Genomic DNA, 24,284 nt, shown 5'->3' with positions numbered 1-24,284 from the left:
GCTTGCTCTGGAAGAACTGGTGGTGGTGGCCGGTCTGTCACCAAAGATGGTGCAAAGTCACTGTCTTTGAATTTATCTCGGTAATAAGGCCAAATTCCAGTGCTGCTTAAGCCATTCTGCACATTGCCTAAAAAAGACAACTGGATATTGAAATATGTTCTTTATCAAACCACTGATTTGTCTTTTATAAAAAAAAAAAAAAAAAAAAAAAAAAATTATCTAATTGTCATTATTATTGTCATGAGTCATCCATTATTATTGTCATGATAGATAGATTGGTATGTATATGGCTTACTTTTGAACTTGGATTATATGTATGCATATATATATAATGACTGAATAACTTCTAATGTATGTATTTGCACCAAAAAAAAAAAAACTTTTTAGCATGCACCATCTTAATGAACTCTTTTAAGATCCTACAGACTAACATTACAGAAGGAGGTCCTCAAAGAAACCCAGGTAGACACAGACATCAGGAAGAACCATGTTTCTTTATTGGCATGGAGACACAATCCTGCAGCTTTTACACCACAGTAAAAGGTGTCTAATTCATAAGAATCTCATAGCCAAATAAATGCACCTTCACTGCTACATTGCAAGAACAATATTTACGCCCCAAACAGGACTTTAAGAGCTAAAAGTGAAAGCAGATATGGCAAAGCATGCAGTGTGGAGTTTGTATAGAGGTCAAACTTTATTTGAAATGTGAACCGTCATTTATCACACAAAAACACAGATACATATACAGACAGGATGCTGAACATTTGTAAAGTCTAAGTTCAGCCAAAAATTAAATTTGTTCTCTTTCTCAAGTCTTTCCAAACCTAAAAGTTATTTATTTCCAGTTAAATGCCTCTAAAGTCAAATAATGGCACTGAAAATATTCCCCTCTGATTTTATTTGTATTACTTTAAGAACTGTCATTGCATGAAAAAAAAGAGCAGTATGAACATTTGTCAAATATACAGCCTACCAAAATACAGATAAATGACTGAATTTTCATTTTTGGCTGAACTATCCCTTTAGGTCCAGCACACAAGGTACGGTTTAGAAATGGTTAGTGAGCTCTAATTCTCTCTATAGCATTACAGGTATTAAGTCATACACACACACACACACACACACACACACACACATCATAGGGACAGAGCAGTAACCCGTGGCAGGAGCTGGCTCAGCTCAGACTCTATGTGGGCAGTTCTGTGGACAGGGTTTCCACGCAGGTCCAGTCTGGTCAGTTTGGTGCAGGAGGCCAATGATTCAAGATCAGACAGCTTACAGATTTCTATAAAAGATGCATTAAGAAAACCCTTTTTTTATGGTTCAGTCACAGTAACACAAACAATCAGATAAGACATACTGTGATACAGTGCATTAAACATTCTCAACAGGTAAAAGAAATATAAATGCATAAATAAATGTGTATTAATTACAATTAACATTTATTTTATATACAGTACCATTTTAATTTTTTTGAAAGAAGTCTCTTCTCTACGGAGCCCCTTAAGGTTCATTGTGGTGGAAAAAAATCAGAGTGAGTGAAAAAATTTGGGGTGGGAGGAAAAAATATATTTTTACATTTTTTGCGTTCTCTCGCAAAACTTTTGCGTTCCCTCGAGAAACTTTGCGTTCCCTCGCAAAACTTTTGCGTTCTCTCGCAAAGATATTTGCGTTCTCTCGCAAAATTATTTGCGTTCCCTCGCAAAACATTTGCGTTCTCTCGCAAAATTATTTGCGTTCTCTCGCAAAACTTTTGCGTTCCCTCGCAAAACGTTTGCGTTCTCTCGCAAAACCAGCTGAGTTCGGACAAACACTTCCTGTTTACTTTACAGCTTGTAGTGGTTTATACAGCTCCATAAGTTCACAATGGAGCGGTTCATAGAGTTTTGTTTTGAACTTGGAGAAATAGTCAGTGCATGCTTATTACGGCACGGTTTTGGGACATACTAAAACGCTTAATGTAAAACACTGTGTGAGAGCCGTGGGAACGGAGCGAGGCCGGTGCAGCACCTGCGCCATTCACCGGTAACGAGTCCCGCGAAGGAGGGACTGATGACAGTGTTGGACGATAGAGGACCAAGTTCGGACTTTATTTTGTGTTTTGGTTCTGTTTGTGTGCGACAGTCGTCCACGAGTAGGGGCTGTCGCGGTCTATTAGGTATATTTTATTATTCAAGTTTTGTTTGAATGTTCGCCGGTTCCCGCCTCATTCTTCCTGTGACTATAACGTTTGTTACACACTGGATGACTAAATTCAGTACACGGATTACACACCATATTATTAAAGTAGACAGACAAGCAGAATAGCCCAGAATATGAACGTAACCTGGTAAACTGCACTTTAAGCGTAGGCTATCCCTCATAGAAAGAAAGAGGTTTTATTTTAAACTTGGACTCAAGTTCAAATAGGCTACAGTCAGCTTTGCCTATAGTTTAAGACATGGTTTTGGGGACATTCTAAAACACTTAATGTGGATGTAGCTACTATAACAGTGGCATTGGAGGCCCAATTCGGTAAGGCCTAATAAATACTATTAATGCTAATAAAAATTGTAATATTAATAACCTTAATAGCTATCAGTAAAGCAAATAGCCATAATACAACGTTTCTCCCACATTTAAAACCGTCAGGATATAGAAAGCATCCTTAAGGGAAGCTGGACAAAGACAGTATAGGCTATATAGGCTAAAACCAAAATATGGTAAACAGTTTATTAATAAAATATAGCCTATTATGCACAGGAAAGCAGACAAGCCCAGAATAGCTAGAAACAAGCCAAAACCAAATGTAAAGCGAAACTGGGCTCACGTACAGCTCTCTTTCATCACAAATCCAAATGTTCCCATATTCGCAATGTATTTGAAGAACCGCACTGGAGTGGGCCGGGGCTCACGATACGGCACAGACATAATACAGATTATTTAAATTGATTGTGTAACGTTATATCTGTATTGGTGATTCTTTATTTTAATAATGAACAGGCCGCACTTACAATGAATATATGCGCATGAGGCGCTAGTGCGATCAAATCGCTGAAACAAAATACTCCGTCACTTAGGCTACAGTAGGGCATAATGCGATTTTGAATTCAGTTTGAAGATTCAATAATATAAAAGATTATTAGAAATGTTATAAAGCGAACACTGTTACCTTCTCATTTCGCTCTGGAACCTATACGAGAATGCAATTTTCCCTGAATATCCAGAATATTGCATATGTGAAATTGATTTTATATAGGCCTAACAGTTCAACAAAAAAGGAAATATTAAGTGTACATTTTAAATTTTAAAAGAAGCCTACATTTTAAACACAATATTGTCTATATTGTATTTTACAACAAAATAATAGTTCCAAATGAGCCCCGACCCATTCCTGTGCATAATAGGCTATATTTTATTAATAAACTGTTTACCATATTTTGGTTTTAGCCTATATAGCCTACTGTCTTTGTCCAGCTTCCCTTAAGGATCCTTTCTATATCCTGACGGTTTTAAATGTGGGAGAAACGTTGTATTATGGCTATTTGCTTTACTGATAGCTATTAAGGTTATTAATATTACAATGTTTATTAGCATTAATAGTATTTATTAGGCCTTACCGAATTGGGCCTCCAATGTCACTGTTATAGTAGCTACATCCACATTAAGTGTTTTAGAATGTCCCAAAACCATGTCTTAAACTATAGGCAAAGCTGACTGTAGCCTATTTGAACTTGAGTCCAAGTTTAAAATAAAACTCTTAATTTCTATGAGGGATAGCCTACGCTTAAAGTGCAGTTTACCAGGTTACGTTCATATTCTGGGCTATTCTGCTTGTCTGTCTACTTTAATAATATGGTGTGTAATCCGTGTACTGAATTTAGTCATCCAGTGTGTAACAAACGTTATAGTCACGGGAAGAATGAGGCGGGAACCGGCGAACATTCAAACAAAACTTTAATAATAAAATATATACCTAAAAGACCGCGACAGCCCCTACTCGTGGACGACTGTCGCACACAAACAGAACCAAAACACAAAATAAAGTCCGAGCCTGGTCCTCTATCGTCCAACACTGTCATCAGTCCCTCCTTCGCGGGACTCGTTACCGGTGAATGGCGCAGGTGCTCCACCGGCCTCGCTCCGTTCCCACGGCTCTCACACAGTGTTTTACATTAAGCGTTTTAGTATGTCCCAAAACCGTGCCGTAATAAGCATGCACTGACTATTTCTCCAAGTTCAAAACAAAACTCTATGAACCGCTCCATTGTGAACTTATGGAGCTGTATAAACCACTACAAGCTGTAAAGTAAACAGGAAGTGTTTGTCCGAACTCAGCTGGTTTTGCGAGAGAAAGGCAAACGTTTTGCGAGGGAACGCAAAAGTTTTGCGAGAGAACGCAAATAATTTTGCGAGAGAACGCAAATGTTTTGCGAGGGAACGCAAATAATTTTGCGAGAGAACGCAAAAGTTTTGCGAGAGAACGCAAAAGTTTTGCGAGGGAACGCAAAGTTTCTCGAGGGAACGCAAAAGTTTTGCGAGAGAACGCAAAAAAATTAAAAATATATTTTTTCCTCCCACCCCAAATTTTTTCACTCACTCTGATTTTTTTCCACCACAATGAACCTTAAGGGGCTCCGTACTTCTCTAATCAAATATACAGTAAAAACAGTAATATTGTGAAATATTATTACAGTTTAAAATAACTGTTTTCTATGTTAAAATTTATTTCTGTGATCAAAGCTGAATTTTCAGCATCATTACTCCAGTCTTCACAGTCACATGATCCTTCAGAAATCATTCTGATATACTGATTTGCTGCACAAGAAGCATTTCTGATTATTATAAATGTTGAAAATGCTGAATATAATTCTTTAATTTTTTTTCAGGATTCTTCAAAAGGAGGTTCAGATAGTTCTCTTTCAGAAAGTATCTCTTTCAAAAACAACTTCATATAATTATTACTTTACTTACAATATAATAATACACATTATGTTTGTGGAAACAGTGTTTTTTTTTTAGGATTTATTTTTTTATGAATATACATTTCAAAAGGGCAGCATTTATTTAAAATCAAAATCTTTTTAAACATTATAAATGTCTTTACTTTCACTTTTGCTTATATTAATGCATCTTTGCTAAAAAAAGAAAAAAAAAGGTATTGCTTTCAAAAACAACTATATATTATTAGCAATATAATAATACAGTAATATAACTAACAAAATTCATAGCAATCAATTCAGAAAATATTTGCAAATCCATTTTCTTTTTTTTAATAAACCGTCTGGGGAAATAAAGGTTCTGGAAAAGACCTTTTACCAAAAAAATTATGTCTTGCAGCTTAAAAATAATAAACAAAAAACTTTATAGACTATAAAACAGGAGATTAAATAAATAAACAAAACAAAACAAAAAGATTAGACAACACCAGAGTGATTTCAGAGAACATTAAAGCCCTCCTGTGTGAAAGAGAGAGAGCAGTAACCACCAATACTTCCTTGTCAGATTTGGTGATCCTGTTATATGTCCCTAGCTCTTTATGAAAAACCATTACGCTTTCTAGAGTATGAAACAGAGGAGATAAGGCCTCATCAGAATGAATTCAGAGAACATTAAAGCCATTCTGTGTGAAACAGATTTCCTTCTTATATAATCTGTAGCGGTTTATATAAAAACCCAAATGCTTTCTTAAACACTGAAATAAATGGGTTTAACAGAATTCGGTCCTGCTATATGTCTGTATCTGTTAATTAATGAAGAATACTGAATCCTTGAAACAAGGCCAAACCAGGCACTGGCTCTTGACACCAGAAAAGCAGTTTCTTATAAAACATTTGGATTTTTTGGAGAAAAGGATACGATTGTTCCTCAGAGAAACTTCCTCTAGTTTAGGCAGATGATACAGTCCCTCCAGATTTTCAATGGCATTATCATCGGCCTCCAGCACCTGTGTGTGTTGACAGAGGCGTTAAACCACAACATATAAAGTGTCCTTCACCATTTATTACCAATTAGTTAGGAAAGAAACATCAGGTTCACCTCGAGGCACTGCAGCATGGCAAAATGAGGCGGCAGCCGCAGCAGTTGATTGGAGGAGAGGTTGATGTGAGTCACAAAGAGAAGCTGATCAAGGTGACACAGGGTCGTCAGGTTCTGTTGTAGGAATGAAAGACAAAGAGAGAAGTCTGACTGGAAGATATTTCAAGTTAATCTTTCATTTCAAGCACTGTAACATTGACTGAGAAGAATAGAAGAGGCCTCCACACTTCAAAACACCTCAAGAGAAATTGTACATTACTCATGTTTCTGTCATCACATTCATGTGCACCATCAGTTTCTTCACACGAGTGAAGACATTTAAACAATGCTGTCACACTCATTAAACAAACACATGAAGACATGACCTTTTTAAAACACCATGATGATGTTTACAATACCTTTAGACATTAAGGTTGGACATATTTTAATAACTCTAACCTCAGAAATTTTAATTTTTAGTTAAATGAACACACATTAACCAAGATTATTTTCATAAATGAAAATTTTAACTATAAATAGTATTAATAAACTAAAATAAAAACTAAAGTAAAAATAAGTGAATCTAAAATCTTCATTGTTCTGAAACTAAAAAAAAATAAAAAATAATGATTATTTTTTAGTTCTCATTTTTCATATATTATAGGATTTGAAAGCTAAATGAAGATGCCACTAGTAACATTGTAGATGGCTCTGAGAAAACACTGGAAGAAAGAGACACTACAGATACCTGAGATTCTTTTAAAATCATTTACAACCTTGATAGTGAATGAAGAATTACGTTCACAATAACGTGTATTTCAACAGATCTCTGGAGCTGTGTGAAGTTCCCAGCTGCTTCAAACACTCCACCATCATTCCGGTCCCCAAAAAACCCAACAAATCTGGACTTAATGATTACAGACCTGTCACTCTCACGTCTGTGGTCATGAAGTCACTTGAGAGACTGGTCCTGGCCTACCTGAAGGACATCACTGGACCCTTGCTGGATCCTCTGGTCTGTGGTTGATGCAGTCAACATGGGACTGCATTACATCCAGCAATACCTCGACAGACCTAGGAATTATGCAGGGATTTTATTTGTAGACTTCAGTTCGGCCTTTAATACCATCATGCCTGACCTTCTCTCAGACAAACTGACCCAGCTCTCCGTGCCCACCTCCATCTGTCAGTGGAACACCAGCTTCCTGACAGACAGGCAGCAGCTAGTGAGGCTGGGCAAACTCACATCATCCAGGACTATCACCATCAGCACTGGCGTCCCCCAGGGATATGTTCTCTCCCCACTGCTTTTCTCGCTCTACACAAATGACTGCACTTCAAAGGACCCCTCTGTCAAGCTCCTGAAGTTCGCAGATGACACTACAGTCATTGGCCTCATCAAGGATGGAGACGAGTCAGCTTACAGACAGGAGGTTAAAGAGCTGGCTGTCTGGTGCAGTCTTAACAACCTGGAGCTGATGATAGTGAACTTCAGGAGGAACCCCCCTGCTCTCCCCTCACTCACATGAACTCATCATGAACAACACTGTGACTGCAGTGGAGTCATTCAGGTTCCTGGGAACCACCATCTCTCAGGACCTGAAGTGGGACATTCACATCGACTCTATTAAAAAAAAAAAAAAAAAAACGCCCAACAGTGGCTGTATTTCCTGAAGTTCAACCTGCCACAGGAGCTGTTCACACAGTTGTAGTCAGCTGTCACTGAGTCTGTCCTTTGTTCATCTAAGTGACGTCACATACAGCCAAGTATGGTGACCGATACTCAGAATTTGTGCTCTGCATTTAACCCATCCAAAGTGCACACACACAGCAGTGAACACACACACACCGTGAACACACATCCGGAGCAGTGGGTATCATTTATGCTGCGGCGCCCGGGGAGCAATTGGGGGTTTGGTCCCTTGCTCAAGGACACCTCAGTCGTGATATTGCCGGCCCAAGACTCGAACCCACAACCTTAGGGTTAGGAGTTAAACTCTCTAATAACTAGGCCACGACTTCCCCTTCCTTCAAGATCTATAATTGTTCAGCTACCAAATCAGACATCAAGAGACTACAATGGACAGTCAGGACTGCTGAGAGGATTATAGGTGCCCCCCTGCCCACCCTTCAAGATCTTAACACCTCCAGAGTGAGGAAAAGGGCTGGTAAAATCACTCTGGACCCCTCACACCCAGCACACTCCCTCTTTGAACTGTCGCTTCACAGCACTGACCACCAGAACAGCCAGACACAAGAACAGCTTTCCCCCAGGCCATATTCCACCTAAACAATACATAACACACCTCAGAGACATTTTTTCATCTGTAAATAGCATACTCATAATTCTATCTTTTGATTTTTTTTCTCTATATTTCATTACATATTGTTTTTTTTATTTATTTATTGTCTATTCTCTTTATTATTAGTTGGTCTGCATTATGTTTGTACTTCTGCACGGGAAGCTCCTGACACCAAGACAAATTCCTTGTGTGTGTAAATGCCTTGCAATAAAGCTCTTTCTGATTCTGATTCTGCAACCGACCAACCCCCTTACTGACTTAAGCTGAAATTATTGGCAAACAGGCAAATCTGTAGGAAACTGGTTAAACTGCAGCACAGCCTCACATCAAAGTAGTTATCACATTTAAAATAAAGATCAAGTCAAAAACATTGTTTAACATTGTTGACATGCATTGAGAAAAAAATATAAGGTAATTTTTATTTCAAGCTGATTTAATTACCTTAATAACTGCAAAGAACATATAAACTGCAAACTACATATAAAATGTAAACTTTTCAACTGTTAAAAGCCCTGTCTGAACGTAATGAGAACATAAATAAAGAAAAAAAAAATACACAAAAAAGTACAATAATAGCAATAAAAGAGTAAAAAAGCATAATTAGAAATTGACATTGAAAAAAATTAAATAAACTAAATTAATTCTAAACTTAATAAATACTTATTTAGTTTTAAGCAAAATAATACAATTATAATACTTTTTCAGACCAGGGTTGGGCTCTCTTACCTTATTTGACAGGCTAAACACTCGCACCTCTGCATACTCCATTTTCAGAATGGTGTTTTCAATCAGAAACTTGCTGCACAGGTCACTGTAGTAGGTAGAGCGCATCGGGTCCACTTCCTGTGAGAGACAGAGAGAAAGAGAAAAAGAACAATCATACTGCCTTCTTTTAATTGGTGTTTACAAAGCCAAGCATTACCATTACTACTGCTCATACTGAGAGGTTAGTGATTTGAACAGTGTTCAGCTGGCGTCGTGTAATTCATCACAGACATGAATGACACATTATTAGAGTATAACTCAAGTCCTGAGATTTTAAAAGGTATTTCTTATTTTCAAGACCCTAATATTGAGCTCTATCATGTATATGATCTGACTGTTATTTCCTGCTGCCAGAGCATCTCTCATTGTTGAGGCTGTGACAGTAGGTTCTCACTTTAAGGGTTTGAAAATGTGCCAGAGTCTCTTTCTCATGGCCTAAAGGATCCAGAGCTCTCATGAGGAGTATGATGGTCAGCAGACACCCTGAAACACACACACACACACACACACACACACACACACACACACACACACACACACACACACACACACACACACACACACACACACACACAGTTTCTTTTGTCAAAGATAAGGCAGCAAATACAAATGCAATGTAAAGTATGCATGTACAAAACCCCATTTAAAAGCACACACACTTACATTTGTTCTGCGGTTCGAGCTCCAGCAGCTGATTGCAGGACTGAAGCTCTGCCTGTAACACTGAACTCTTCTCAACTGATAGCTCACTCCTGCCACAAATACACACACACACATGCAAATCATCTAAGTTCTGGCAATAAATTAGTCAACAAAATCAAACAATGGTAAGACATTACTCTCTTCATCACAACACCTGTCTGACACATGAAAAAACTGTGTTGCAAACAACTGTCAGACAAATAATTAAATCTTTATTTATTTTACTGTTAGTGACATTTTAAGTGTAATACACACACACACATCAGTCAGTCATTCACACTGAACATGGACAATGTATGTACAAAATGTATGAGATATATTTAGGGGTAGTTTTTAATCAAAATTATATTTGATTAAATGCCATATATAAAAAGTATGTTCACTGTTGACATCATAGCAGTTTTAGTCTAACCTCAACCAAAACCCCACCCTCTAAAGATATGCTGGTAAACATGAACCTGTAAAACGACGGGGGCAGGACACAACCAGCAGCAAAAACATATCAGTTACACATGTCAGATAAAGTCCATAAAGTGGGGGAAATGTTTTATATTTTGCAGTTCAGTGTTTAGTTTTCTTGTGTCTTGAGAAAAAACACTATATGTTTTAGTGTTTAATTTAAACTTTATGACATTCTAAAGCATTTATGCATAGACAGATAGGACAGGAGACTTTAATGTATCAAAATAAATTTGGTATGTTTTAATGTTAAATTTTAATATTTAATGTACTGTTTGCACAAAATAGTAGAATTTTACATAGAGCTGATATCATGTATTACTTTATCGTATCTGGTCATGAAACTGTTGTATTCAAAAAGACATCTTTTTTAGACTTGTTTGGGGTCTGAAAGATTTTTTAACTTTTTAAAAGGTATTTATTTGATCAAAAATACAGTAAAAATGGTAATACTGCAAAATATTATTACAATTTAAAAGAACCGTTTTCTACAAAAGAGGATTAGGGCCAAGCAATAATAATAACAGATCTTTGCAGTTTTTCACTTTTGATCAATGCTAGTGTTTTAATTAGGCTAAGATTCATGGACAGGTGTGTGTTGACAATAAAATGGCTTAAATTAATTGTTTGTAGCATATGCACAGCACTGATCTTAACAATCAGTCTCTTCATCTTCAAATTTTAGAGATGAATGGTTTAGTTATTGTGCCAAATAAAATAATTAAACATAGTCTCTTAACATGAACACAAATACAGACACACAGCAGTACCTGAAAAGCTCCAGATTAGTGGCAGAGTCTCTGCACCAGCTTTCAGCACAGCCTAAAACATGACAGAGACGTTTACACTTGCTGTCTCTGCCCAACTTCATCCTTCTCTTTTCAAGAAATACAAAAATCTCCTCAGCTGTATTTCCCTGCAAACACAGTGTGACGCTCACCTGTGTAGAGAGCACAGTCTCTGTGTGTGTGTTTCTCTGTCCAGTGGATGGTCAGGTTGTGTTCATTACTTATGTCACTGATGGAGCCGGGAGGAAGATCACACAGCTGACAGAGACAGTTAAAGATCTTGTGCACGAGTGTATGAATAAATAACCTATACATGTTATATGCTTTACAAAGCTCAATATGTAAAAAGGAGCCTTTGAGACATTCAGCTAAATGTCTTCTTTTATGTTTCATGGAAGGAAGAAAGTCACACAGGTTACACCAGGTGTGTGTTCACGGTGTGTGTGTGTTCACTGCTGTGTGTGCACTTTGGATGGGTTAAATGCAGAGCACCAATTCTGAGTATGGGTCTCCATACTTGGCTGTATGTCACGTCACTTTCACTTTAAAAAAATTAAATTTGCTGAAAATGTACTCATTCTCAGGCCATTGAAGATGTAGATGAGTTTGTTTCTTCATCAGATCTGTAGAAATGTAGCATTGCATCACTTGCTCACCAATGGATGCTCTGCAGTGAATGGGTGCCGTCAGAATGAGCTGATAAAAACATCACAATAAGTAATCCACAATTAATATCCATCAATCCATCAATTATTAATTAGCTTTCCCCATGGATGAAGCGGAGTCCAGCCCGGGGTCGTCACATGTGGTTGCTGCAAGACCAAGGTACGCGCCTTCATAGAATCCGCCTCATGCCATCCGCCTCTGCTCACTCAAGCCGGCCGCGGCTCACTCTAGACTGCTGCTCAATCAAGGCCGCGGTGTGTTACGCTGTTTCGTTGAGAAAGCAAAACTACTTTGTTTTTGACTTCCAAAAGAAGACACAACTAGAAATCATGTGTATATCACGTTTATAATGGGTTTTATGTTTATGTCTCGTTGCTCCGGCCGGACAAGGAATCACAATATGTTAAGAGGCGTAACATTTCCGTCACACGCTTGAGGTATTCGGCCAATCACAACGCACTGGACAGCTGGCCAATCACAGCACACCTCACTTTTCAGAGCGATGAGCTTTGTAAAAATCACTTCACAAGTCATTAACTGATGGACTGGAGTGGTGTCGATTATTGTGATGTTTTTATCAGCTCTTTGACTCTCATTCTGACGGCACCCATTCACTGCAGAGCATCCATTGCTGAGAAAGTGATGCAATGCTACATTTCTCCAAATCTGATGAAGAAACAAAATCATCTACATCTTGAATGGCCTAAGTTTAAGTAAATTTTCATTTTTGGATTAACTTCTTTTTTAAAAGGAAGCACAGTTGAGTTAAGGAGGAAAAGGTGACATTGTTGATGTGTTTTCAAAGGAAGTGAAGGTGCTTGGAGAGGCTGAAGTGAAGGATACCCAGACAGGACTGTGACGGAGACGTGGGTGGGTGCTTCTCCACTCCACCTGCTGAGGCTGACCGTCCAACACCAACATCAGACCCTCTGACTGAGCCTGAGAGAGACAGAGAGACTCATTCAGTCATTCTGTGGTTAAACAGTGCACCTGAATTTCTCTCAGGATTCACTTACATGAACAGGTTTGGAGAAGGCGACAGACACCCTCTCTCCCTCCCGGCTGACATACACACAACTGATCATCTCCTCTCGCTCTGCTACACACACACACACACACACACAGCATGGGGTGAGCAGAAGTGTCTTCACAAATGCATAGTAATTCTAAACACACACATACACACACACCTCTGCCCAGCAGCCAGCGGTAATAAAACCAGGCGCTCTGGTCGTTGGGGTCGGTGAAGAAGGCATTATGTGACAGCTCATATTCTAGAGAAAAAAACACAGAGGATCAAAACAAACAAGTCAGAAGTTTTGACCGGTCAACTGTGGCAAATATGTTTGATAACAACATGGCATCCTTAGATGCTTGATTTGGATTGACAGACAGATATTCTGAAGTTATGATTACTGAAGTGATTATCTTTCTAACAGCAAAGATGGAAGAAGGTCCAGGTCTTGACCATATTACCATGTTATTTCTAGGAGACTAACAGCCTACAACAGCAAAAGAACCACAAAAACACAATGACACCAGTCAAGAAAAAAAGAAATAATAATATAATAAAAATGACCATTTCTTTTTTATTGTCTTATAAGATCTAAAGTACTTTATATAAGATATAAATTAAAAAGATATAAAGTACTTTATATAAGATATAAAGTACACAGTCACCTCACATAATAAACATAAGTTTACCTCAAATCAAAATTTAATTTTCCTTTATTTATTTTGTGATGCAGCTGTATGATAAGCAAATTAATGTACAGACGATCTCTGTGTCTGGGTTTATTTTGTCAATCAGATTAAAATCTCTTTTATATATGAAACTGCCTTTAAATAAGTATATTTAATTTTAAAAATATATGATTAATTTAATTTAAAAAATAATGTTATTTTTTTCTGTATAAGAATTTATTATTATTATTATTATTATTATTATTATTATTATTATTATTATTATTATTATTATTATTATTATTACTGTTTAAAAGTTTGGGGTCAGTATGATTTTTTTTTATTTTTTTATTCAGCAAGAATGCATTAAATTGATTAATTAACTGCCAAACTATTTTTATTTCAAATAAATGTTGTTCTTTTTAACTTTCTATCATCAAGCAACAAAACTATTAGACAGCACAACTGTTTTAAACAATGAACATATTTACATGCACACCAATAAGTTGATAGCTCACAAATATCATCTTATTAAAGGGGTCCTATAATGCTCTTTTACAAGGTCTTGATTTTGTTTTGGGGGTGTACTAGAACAGGCTCTCCTACTAGGCTGTTCAAAAAACACATTATTTTTCAAATATTTTACATTATTACAATACCTCTCTCTCCAGTCTCCAGCCTTCTAAAATACCAAATGCACTGTGATTGGTTAGCTGGGCCAGTGTGTGTTGTGATTGGTTAGCTGGGCCAGTGTGTGCTGTGATTGGTTACCTGGGCCAGTGTGTGCTGTGATTGGTTAGCTGGGCCAGTGTGTGCTGTGATTGGTTAGCTGGGCAAGTGTGTGCTGTGATTGGTTAGCTGGGCCAGAGTGTGCTGTGATTGGTTAGCTGGGCCAGTGTGTGTTTGTGATTGGTTACCTGGGCCAGTGTGTGCTGTGATTGGTTAGCTGGGCCAGTGTGTGCTGTGATGTGTGCTGTGATTTAGCTGGGCCAGTGTGTGCTGTGATTGGTTAGCTGGGCCAGTGTGTGCTGTGATTGGTTAGCTGGGCCAGTGTGTGTTGTGATTGGCAGCACTCGGCGCCTGGTCGGGAAATATCGTGCACCTTACCATAGCAGCCTGCTGTGAGCTTCAGGGTAAATATTGCGTCAAAATCAAATCAATTGAGCGTGATTTAAACTCGAATGATTTTAACCACTCTAAGCTCATCTGTCTTGGGAAAACTAGTGTGTCTCTGACATAGTGATAACACTCGTTGTCTTCTCTAGTACAGCTCAACCAGGTCTTGTCCCATTTGTTGATCTTTGTGATATCACAAATCACGGAAATTATGCATTGTAGTCCAAATGAGTCATTAATTGTAGTTTTTGAAAAGTGATTTTGAAAAGTGATTTTTGTTAAATAAAATATCTCCTTTTGAATTGGACTTTGAGCTTTGTAACTTTGCAGATCTTTTTTATGCTCAAACAGCAACATTACATACTAACTAAAGTTGAAAAAGTGAAAAAGCATAATAGCACCCCTTTAAAATAACCAGTTTTCATGCACTTCAGTAACCTGGCAACGCAAATAAGCCGCATTTACTTGACTTTATTAATAATCAGGTTATTTCCCTGTAATGATGTCAAAACATAATCATTTGCATATCTGACTCGGAGTACTCGATTTGTTGTCAGTTGTAAAGCTAAATAATGCTTGCACCATGTCAGCGGGAAACTTACAGCTCATATATTATCCTCTCATGCAGTTACAGATGCAGCGTTTTGAATGAACCACTTTTACTTCTGCTGCATGAGATGAGAACACATTTGTATCATTTTCTGAGTCATGAAAGAGTCTGCTTTTGTCATATATATGCTTCTTTCTTTAATGCAAAATGCTCACTCTGCCTGGATGCGTTAAATCTGCACTACATGCACACTTCAGTAAGCCAACAGAAAGAGGCAAAAAAACTACCTGTGTCGAGTGGTTTATTCTTACCTTGTTTATGACCTTACTCAGATTAAAGAAAACGGGTTACTGCGTTCACATGACCACGTGCGTTGTCTGCTTATTAAACAATCTGCTTAAGAACATGCATGTAAATGTATTTATTGATAAAAACCAGAAATGTTTCTTGAGCAGCAAATCAGTATATTAGAATGATTTCTGAAGATCATGTGACACTGAAGACTGCAGTAATGGTGCTGAAAATTCAGCTTTGATCACAGCAATAAATTAAAGTTTACAATATATTTATTAAGAAAATTCAATTGCAATTTTATTTATTAATTTAAATTTTAAGTTGTAATATTTAATTTTAAATTGTAACACTATTTCACAATATTATTGCTCTTACTCATTTTTTTATAACTTTTAAAAAACTGCAGTTGTGCTGCAGGATGGAATATAAGCTAAAGCACATCTCGAGTGCCTTATTGCTTCCACTGTATGAAACTCTAAATGAGTTCTTGTACCTTTAAGAAGCTGCTCCTCACAGACTCTGTGTGAGTGAAACTGAGGTGAGGTGGTGGGGGAGGGGCTTGTAATGGGGGCGGAGTCAGGGGCAGGCTGTGGGTGGAGCTGAGGTAACAGCGTGCTCCTGTAATGCCAGCTGGAGTAGTTGGAGAAATTGGAGCCAATCAGACGATCTGTAAACTGCAGCTCCTGCTCGACAGAAACACCAGACGCCTTTACCACCACGCGCCGGTAATCCCAACAGTGGACTGAGGAAAGAAACAGAATAACTACACATCAGAGAAAGATCGATCTAAAAAATCTGAACAACACTAAGTCCATTCTCGTATCTATCTTGTCCAGTCCATGACTCTCTCACAGTTGCGCTCGTCCAGGCTGAGGCAGCGGTCGCAGAGGCCGAGCTCTCGTGTCCAGTCAGGCTGCGGGAGGCGTGTGTTTACCCAGGTGCGGTGGTGCCAGCAGCCGTAAGATTTGGGGTTCACTTTCAGACAGGCCTCGATGAAGTGCAGCTCAGACTCATACAGCTTCTGCACCTCGTCCTTCTCTCTAGAGGATGCAGAGACAAATATATTACTGTCTTTAAAATGCTGTTTAATATCATATTTGATCACTTTTTATGGCAATTTATTTCTGTATTTTTATTATATTTTTTGACTTTTTTTATTTTAGTTTTTCTTTATGGTAATAAATGCGGCTTATTTAAAAAAAAAATACTGCTATGTCCTGACACTAGGATTTTTATTTTTTTTTTGCATTAAAAGAGCTATGAAATATTTCCAGCCAGAATAAATAATTAATAATAATAAATAATAAATAATACCAGCCAGAAATATTTAAACCAGAAAACTTTTTCATATAATTTCTGCATTTAAGTAGAAAAACTCATTTTCAGCAGAAAAACTAAATGGATTTACAAATTAATACATACATACACATAATACAACACATAAATATGGTTCTGTACATAATATAAAAAATTTGGTATATATCTAGTCAATCATTTTATTATATTAGTAAAATATTACAAGATTTAGAATAAAACAATTTTTTAAAGCCCTGGGCAGAAAGAAAAATCAAGTTTATCTGTTTTGTCAAAAAGTTATTACTTTACTATTTTTTTAATGATTTTTCATTTAATGCGTATGATTTACATCTAACAGAACATAACATATAACATAACATAACATATAACGTAACGTAACATAACATAACATAACATATAACATAACAACATAACATAACATATAACGTAACATAACATAACATAACATAAAAACATAACATAGCATAACATAACAACATAACATAACATATAACGTAACATAACATATAACATGACATATAACATAACATAAGATAACATAACATAACATAACAACATAAAGTAACATAACATAACATAACAACATAACGTAACATAACATAACATATAATGTAACATAACATAACATAACATAACAACATAACATAACGTAACATATAACATATAACGTAACATATAACATATAACGTAACATAACATAACATAACACATAACATAACATAACATATAACATAACGTAACATAACATAACATAACATATAACGTAACAACATAACACATAACATATAACATATAACATAACATATAACGTAACAACATAACATAACATAACATATAACGTAACATAACATAACATAACATAACATATAACATAACAACATAACATAACATAACATATAACATAACATATAACGTAACAACATAACATAACATAACATAACAACGTAACATAACGTAACATAACATAAAACGTAACAACATATAACATAACATAACATATAACATAACATATAACATAACATAACATAACATAACATAACATAACATAACATAACATAACATAACATATAACATAACATAAAGAAGCCCTGGGCAGAATAAATTAAAAAATGAAGCTGATTTCATATCAATTATATTTTTTTTTTCTTCTTTTTAATAATAATAAATGTTATGTAAAAAATAATGATTTTGCAATTAATACATGGGTGATTTGCATATTCTACATAAAATATTATATCATCTAGTCACTAATCATATTATATTGGCAAAATACTAAAAAAAAAAAAAAAAAAAAAAATTCAGAAGATGAAAAATCAGAAATCATTCATCTGAAGTGAAGGCTAGATTGTCATCATGTATCAGAAATATTTAAAGAGACAGTACACTGACTTTTTTTAGCTGATGGTGCTGAACAATATTGAGAGACATACAAGAGAAAAAGAGGTGAGAGAATGAAAGAAATGGGTGGCTGCGTGTAAACATGTCTCAGCATATTAAAATGACTCCCTGGTTATCCTAGCTTTACTACATTCACAATAGAGCACAGCCTCTCATACATTATATCTTAAACAATAACCTGCACATGCTGTAGGTTTGCTGGCTTGATGTGTCCCAGACGTGCAGCGGTCTCTTACCGTAGGGTCTCCAGGTGTAAGAGCACTTCTCTCCTGTAGTTCCACAGCGTGGCGAAGTCCGGGTTTGAGGACAGGAGCTGCCGAGTCAACTGCAGAGCCTCCTCGTCATGCTCCCCAGCACTCCTCTGAGACAGAGACAGAGAAACTTTAGCTGTTACAGACGTCAGCTCCAAACCTGACCTCACTCAACTCACAACGAACCTTCTTCAGGACGGCATCGCGAGCAGACACAAACGCTTTCAACTTCTTCTCTTTCTCTTTCCTCTTCTCCTCCTCCTGCTGCGCAGTCGACTTTATCTTCACGCGCCCGTGCTGACAAAACACAGAAAGAGACAGCTGCCTAACATACAGAGAGCAGACCAGAGGAAACGGCAGAATACTGTGACAGAAAGAGCAGCTCACCATCTTTCACCCCGCGATGAAGATCTATAAATAGTAAAACAGTATAGATTCATTGTTAATGATGTGATAAATAGAGTGATGCTATGTATGTGCTTGAGTGAAGCTCTAGATTGTTTTAAAGTGTAAAGACACACACACACACACACACACACACATCACATATACATATATATATATATATATATATTTATTTATTTATATATCATATGTCATTTTTATGAGAGCATGGGTATGACCCACCCAAGAGGCAATAAATAAAGACATCAATGTCATTTGAAATGTAATATTCATTATTCAATATTCAGTATCGATATTCAACATTAACACATCTGTCAGACTGATGCACAATCCTAGATGCTTCACAACACTAACACGCGTTAAACTTTGCTTTACCCTGAGTTTCGAAATTAACATTATATCTATTAAACGGTCTTATATGACAACGAGTGTTTTGTTTTACCTCCGTCTTTGACTTTAGGATGTGCTGGACGTATAACAAATGCCAACTGTACTACAAACAACTATTCCGTCGCTTCAAAAATACGTCTCCGTTACGTTCACTAGCGCCCTCTGCGTGGCCGCCTAAGACATTTCTTTTTAATATCCATTAAATAATATTTATATATTACTATAAATATTAATCTGATATTTATATTATTACTACTTTATATATTTTGATTTTATAATTTAGTGAACATAATTGTAATTATAGGGTAAATAAGACTTTGTTTTTAAGAATATCTAAACAAAATAATAAAAAAATGTGTTACATTACATTGTAGTGTTTTTAACTGTTTTTTTATTATTATTATTATTTAGTTTCTTTATTTATTTTAGAATTGTTTTAGGTAATTTTTGTTTATCCTAATGTATCCCATGGTTACATTTGTAACTCTTTAATAATAATAATAATAATAATAATAATAAAGCTGCTTGGTCATTAGTACAGGGAAACAAAGATTGCATCATGACAAAGATTATTTTTACACACACACACACATACACACACACACACTCAAAATTATTTTAATGATAAAATTACAAACCCTTGGTAAATATAATCAAAAGAAGGTTGTGAAAATAAGTCCGCATTGTTTATCCATTTGATATTTAATTTAAAAAAATAATAAAAAAAATAAAAAAAAGCATCTAACCTTTAATTGAAGTAATAATAAAAATAAATAAATAAATAAAATAAATAAATAAAAAAAGTAAAAATGGGGAAAATCACAATGGTCACAATTATTTATACCCCTAGAAATTCTCTGAAGTATATTCCCATTCATATTTGCATTTTTTAATCACACCAGGGTGAATAGGAATATGAAATTATCCAGCCATGGCTTCCTGTTTCACAGGAATATAAAATGAGGAACACAAAGGCCACATTCCCTTAATCATCCATCACAATGAAATCAAAAAATATAGTTCTGATGTGCAGCAACACATTGTTGAACTTCACAAAATAGAAAGTGTCTGTATGAAAAGAGCTAAAATTCCCATTTCCAACATCAGGGTAATTAAGAAGTTCCAGTCAACAGAAAATGCTACAAATCTGCCTGGAAGAGGATGTGTGTCTAAACTGTGCTAATGCACGGTAAAGAAGAGACTATGAGAGATGGCTAAAGGCTCTCAGAGAATCACAGCTGGAGAACTGCAGGAAATAGTTGAGTTTCTGGGTCAAAAAATAAAAAATAAAAAAATAAATCAAAAGCATCTACATCACCATGTTGTTCGGGAAGGTTTCAAGAAGAAAATCAAGAAAAAATGTGTTCGCCAAACTCATCAAGCATTATAGGTGAAGACTTGTTGACATTTATTTCATTTTGAGATTTCCCTCCCATTTTAAATTCTTATTCTCCAGTGAATGGTTAGATTTTTGTACATTTTTGAAACAAAAGGTCAATATGATTAATGATACAGATTTATCACCCTTCTTTGATCATATTTACCAAGGGTATGAATAATTTTGAGCACAACTGTATATTACATTTAGTCATTTATCAGATGCTTTTATTCAAAGGGACTTACAAATGAGGACAACAGAAGCAATCAAACCAACAAATGAGCAATAAAAGTGCTGTGACAAATCCCGGATACTCTAACGCAAATAAATAAAAGGAAAACAAATCGAAAGAACAGACAAGGAATAGAGAACGCTAGTGTTAGGGGGTCAATTTTATAATAAAAAAAAAGAAAACAAGTAGATCGAATAGAATTAGAATAGAGACTGCTAGAGTTAGAGGATCAAGATTTTTTTCTTTTTTAATTAAAAAGAAAGCAACTAGATAGAATAAAAATATAACAGAGTGTGCTAGTGTTAGAGAGTCAAATGTAGATGGAAGAGATGTGTATTTAGCAGTTTCTTGAAGATGGCTAAGGTCTCAACTGCTCAGACTGAGTTGGGCAGGTCATTCCACCAGCAGGGAACAGTTAAGGTAAAAGTCTGTGAAAGTGATTTGTATCTTTGGAAAGGCACCATAATGTGCCGTTCACTTGCAGAACGCAAGCTTCTAGAGGGCACAAATGTCAGAACAGAAGTAGTGAATTTATGTAAAGAATTGCAGCACGTGTGGTTCTTTGGAAAGGCAAACATCAAAGCCTTGTATTTTATATGAGTGACTATTGGTAGCCAGTGCAAATTGCTGAACAGTGTGACATGCACTCTTTTTGGCTCATTACAGACTAATCTCGCTGCTGCATTCTGGTTTAGTTGCAGAGGTTTTATAGAACTAGCTTAAAGACATGCCAAGAGAGTGTTGCAATAGTCCAGCCTGGACAGAACAAGAGCTTGAACAAGGAGTTATGTAGCATGTTCTGATAGAAAGGGCCTGATCTTCCTAATGTTGTGTAAAGCAAATCTTCAGGACCGGGCAGTTCTAACAATATGGTCTGAGAAATTCAGCTGATCATCAATCACAACTCCAAGGTTCTTGACTGTGCTGGAAGGTGTTATGGTTGATGGATGGTGAAATTGTGATGAAGTGATGGGTTTGCTGAAACCACAAGCAGTTCTGTCTTGGCAAGGTTGAGTTGAAGGTGATGGTTCTTCATTCAGCAAGAAATGTCTGTTAGACAAGCTGAGATGTGAGCAGCTATTGTCGGATCATCAGGATGGAATGAGAGGTAGAGTTGAGTGTCATCAGCATAGCAGTGATATGAAAACCATAGACTATGAAATACACAACCTACTGATGCCATGTAGACGGAGAAGAGAAGTTGTCCAAGAACAGAGCCCTGAGGCACCCCAGTAGTTAGATGTTGCGACTTGGACATCTCACCCCTCAAAGATATCTTGAAAGACCTATCTAAGAGATAAGAGTCGAACTACTGGAGTGTGTTTTCTGAGATGCCCTTGCCATGAGGGTTGACAGGAGGATCTGGTGGCTAACTGTGTTAAAAGCAGCGGACAGATCCAGGAAGATAAGTATTGGAGATTTGGAAGCTGCTCTTGCTAGTCAGGGCTTCAACAACCAAGAGCAAGGCAGTCTCAGTCGAATGTCCACTTCTGAAGCCAGACTGGTTGTTGTCCAGGAGGTTTTTCTGTGTGAGTAGGGAAGAGATTTGGTTGAGCATTCAAGTTTTTTTCCAATGAATGAAAAAAGGGATACCGGTCTGTAATTCTCCCAATATATGTATATATATATGTATATATATATGGGCACCCTTAGTAAATATGACCAAAGGCGGCTGTGAAAATTAATCTGCATTGTTAATCCTTTTTGATCTTTTATTTAAAAAGAAATTCACAAAAATCTAACCTTAAATTTAAAATGAGGGGAAATATTATTATGAAATAAATGTTTTTCTCTAATACACATTGGCCACAATTAAAGGCGCCCTTTTATTCAATCCTTTTTTAAAACCTCCATTTGCCTGTTTAACAGCTTTAAATGTTCTCCTATAATGCCTGATGAGGTTAGAGAACACCTGACAAGAGATCAGAGACCATTCCTTCATCCAGAATTTCTCCAGACCCTTTAGATTCCCAGCTCCATGTTGGTGCTTCTCCTCTTCAGTTCACTCCTCTCATTTTCTATAGGGTTCAGGTCAAAGGACTGGAATGGCTATAGCAGAAGCTTGGTTTTGTGCTCAGTGACCTATTTTGTGTTGTTTTTGAGGTTTGTGTTTGTATTATTGTACGGTTGGAAGATCCAAACATGGCCCATTATAAGAGTTAGTCACTTACTGATTTTTTTTTTTTTTAATTATCTGTAGGTATTTGATAGAATCCATGATGCCATGTATCTAAACAAGACGTCCAGGACCTCCAGCAGAAATATAGGCCCACAACATCAAAAATACAGCAGTATATTTCATTATACACATGGGGTACATTTTATCCGTGTTCACCAAACCCATCGTGAGTGTTTGCTGCTAAAAAGCTCATTTTTTAGTTTCATCTGGTCATAGAAGCCAGCCCCATTTAAAGTTCCAGTCGTGTTTGATAACTGAATATGCTGGAGTTTGTTTTTGGATGAGCGAGGATAATTTTTCTTGAAACCCTCCCAAACAACATGATGTAATGTATGATCTATTTTACAAATTTTTTTTAAAGGTTTTCTGACCCCGAGACTCAACATTTTTCTGCAATTCTTCAGCTGTGGTCCTTGGAGAGTCTTTAGCCACTCAAACTCTCCTTCTCACCGCACATTAGGACGATATAGACACACATCCTCTTCCAGGCAGTTTCTTAACATTTTCTGTTGATTGAAAATTCTTAATTATTGCCCTGATGGTGGAAATGGGAATTTTCCACTGCTCTACTGTAGCTCTTTTCTTAAAGCCACTTCACTAATTTGTGAAGCTCAATTATCTTTTGCTGCACATCAGAAATAAATTCTTTGGTTTTTCTCATTGTGATGGATGATTAAGGGGATTTGGGCTTTGTTTTCCCTCCTCTTTATATTTCTGTGAAACAGGAAGCCTTGGATGGATAATTTCATATTCATAATCACGCTGGAGTGCTCAAAATTGTGAATATGAATGGGAATATACTTCTGAGATATTTTACTCATAAGAATTGCTAGGGGTGCCAATAATTGTCCAATGTGTATTTGAGAAAAACATTCATTTCATAATGATATTTCCCCCTATTTAAAATTCTTATTATCCAATGAAAGGTTTTTATTATCCAATGAATTTTTTTTTATATAATAAAAGATCAAAAGGATTAACACTGCAGATTAATTTTCACAGCCGCCTTTGATCATATTTACCAAGGGTGCCAATATTTTTGGCCATGACTGTGTGTGTGGATATATATACATATATATATATATATATATATATATATATATACTCTAGGTGGCAGAAATGTTTTCATTTTCTAGTGTAATCTATTTGTTCCCACTGAAAAGGTTGTATCAGTTTTCTGTCAGATAGAGTTGTGTAAATGTATACAAGCTTTCGTATACATTTACACAGATGCCTAACACGCACATCCACATTTTCCTGCCTAATATGAATCACAAAATAGGACAAATTTGATAAGATTAGATTACTCAGTATTATCAGGTCCTCTGAGAGGGTTATTGTTCTGACCTGAGACCACAAATCTGCAGTAATCAGAGACCTTTTATGTGCACTCAGTCAAGCGTCCTCT

General features: G+C 36.3%; 1 protein-coding gene across 4 annotated transcripts; it reads right to left on the bottom strand.

The window, feature by feature from the left end:
• Positions 1-475: 475 nt before the first annotated feature.
• LOC109107593 (geranylgeranyl transferase type-2 subunit alpha-like) lies at positions 476-19,241 on the bottom strand. 4 transcript variants are annotated; one of them, XM_042712602.1, is made up of 17 exons: positions 19,140-19,241; positions 18,680-18,703; positions 18,479-18,589; positions 18,278-18,402; positions 16,179-16,366; positions 15,820-16,068; positions 12,874-12,957; positions 12,700-12,782; positions 12,527-12,622; positions 11,170-11,275; positions 11,000-11,051; positions 9,732-9,820; positions 9,463-9,551; positions 9,030-9,146; positions 6,022-6,135; positions 5,842-5,929; positions 476-1,288 (listed from the first exon to the last, which is right to left on the bottom strand). In XM_042712602.1, the coding sequence occupies exons 2-17, from the start codon at positions 18,680-18,682 to the stop codon at positions 1,140-1,142; spliced, it is 1,743 nt and encodes a 580-aa protein (XP_042568536.1). In that variant the 5' UTR covers positions 18,683-18,703; positions 19,140-19,241; the 3' UTR covers positions 476-1,139. The 4 variants fall into 4 exon arrangements, 2 of the variants coding, with proteins under 2 accessions (XP_042568536.1, XP_042568538.1); XM_042712604.1 differs by having other exon boundaries at positions 12,700-12,779; positions 19,140-19,224; XR_006153290.1 differs by lacking the exon at positions 476-1,288 and having other exon boundaries at positions 5,894-5,929; positions 6,022-7,074; positions 19,140-19,224.
• Positions 19,242-24,284: the final 5,043 nt, after the last annotated feature.

The sequence above is a fragment of the Cyprinus carpio genome, chromosome A23 (assembly GCF_018340385.1).
Source record: "Cyprinus carpio isolate SPL01 chromosome A23, ASM1834038v1, whole genome shotgun sequence".
NCBI lineage: Eukaryota > Metazoa > Chordata > Actinopteri > Cypriniformes > Cyprinidae > Cyprinus > Cyprinus carpio.
The sequence above is the reverse complement of the archived record's forward strand: the minus strand, read 5'-3'. Positions and strand labels throughout refer to the sequence as shown.

Excerpts from the sequence above, each read along its gene's own strand:
- LOC109107593 (XM_042712602.1), bottom strand. Across the intron at positions 16,069-16,178 it reads CAGCCTGGACGAGCGCAACT|TCCACTGTTGGGATTACCGG; the intron begins GTGAGAGAGTCA and ends TTCTTTCCTCAG. Across the intron at positions 12,958-15,819 it reads TGAGGAGCAGCTTCTTAAAG|AATATGAGCTGTCACATAAT; the intron begins GTACAAGAACTC and ends TTTTTTCTCTAG.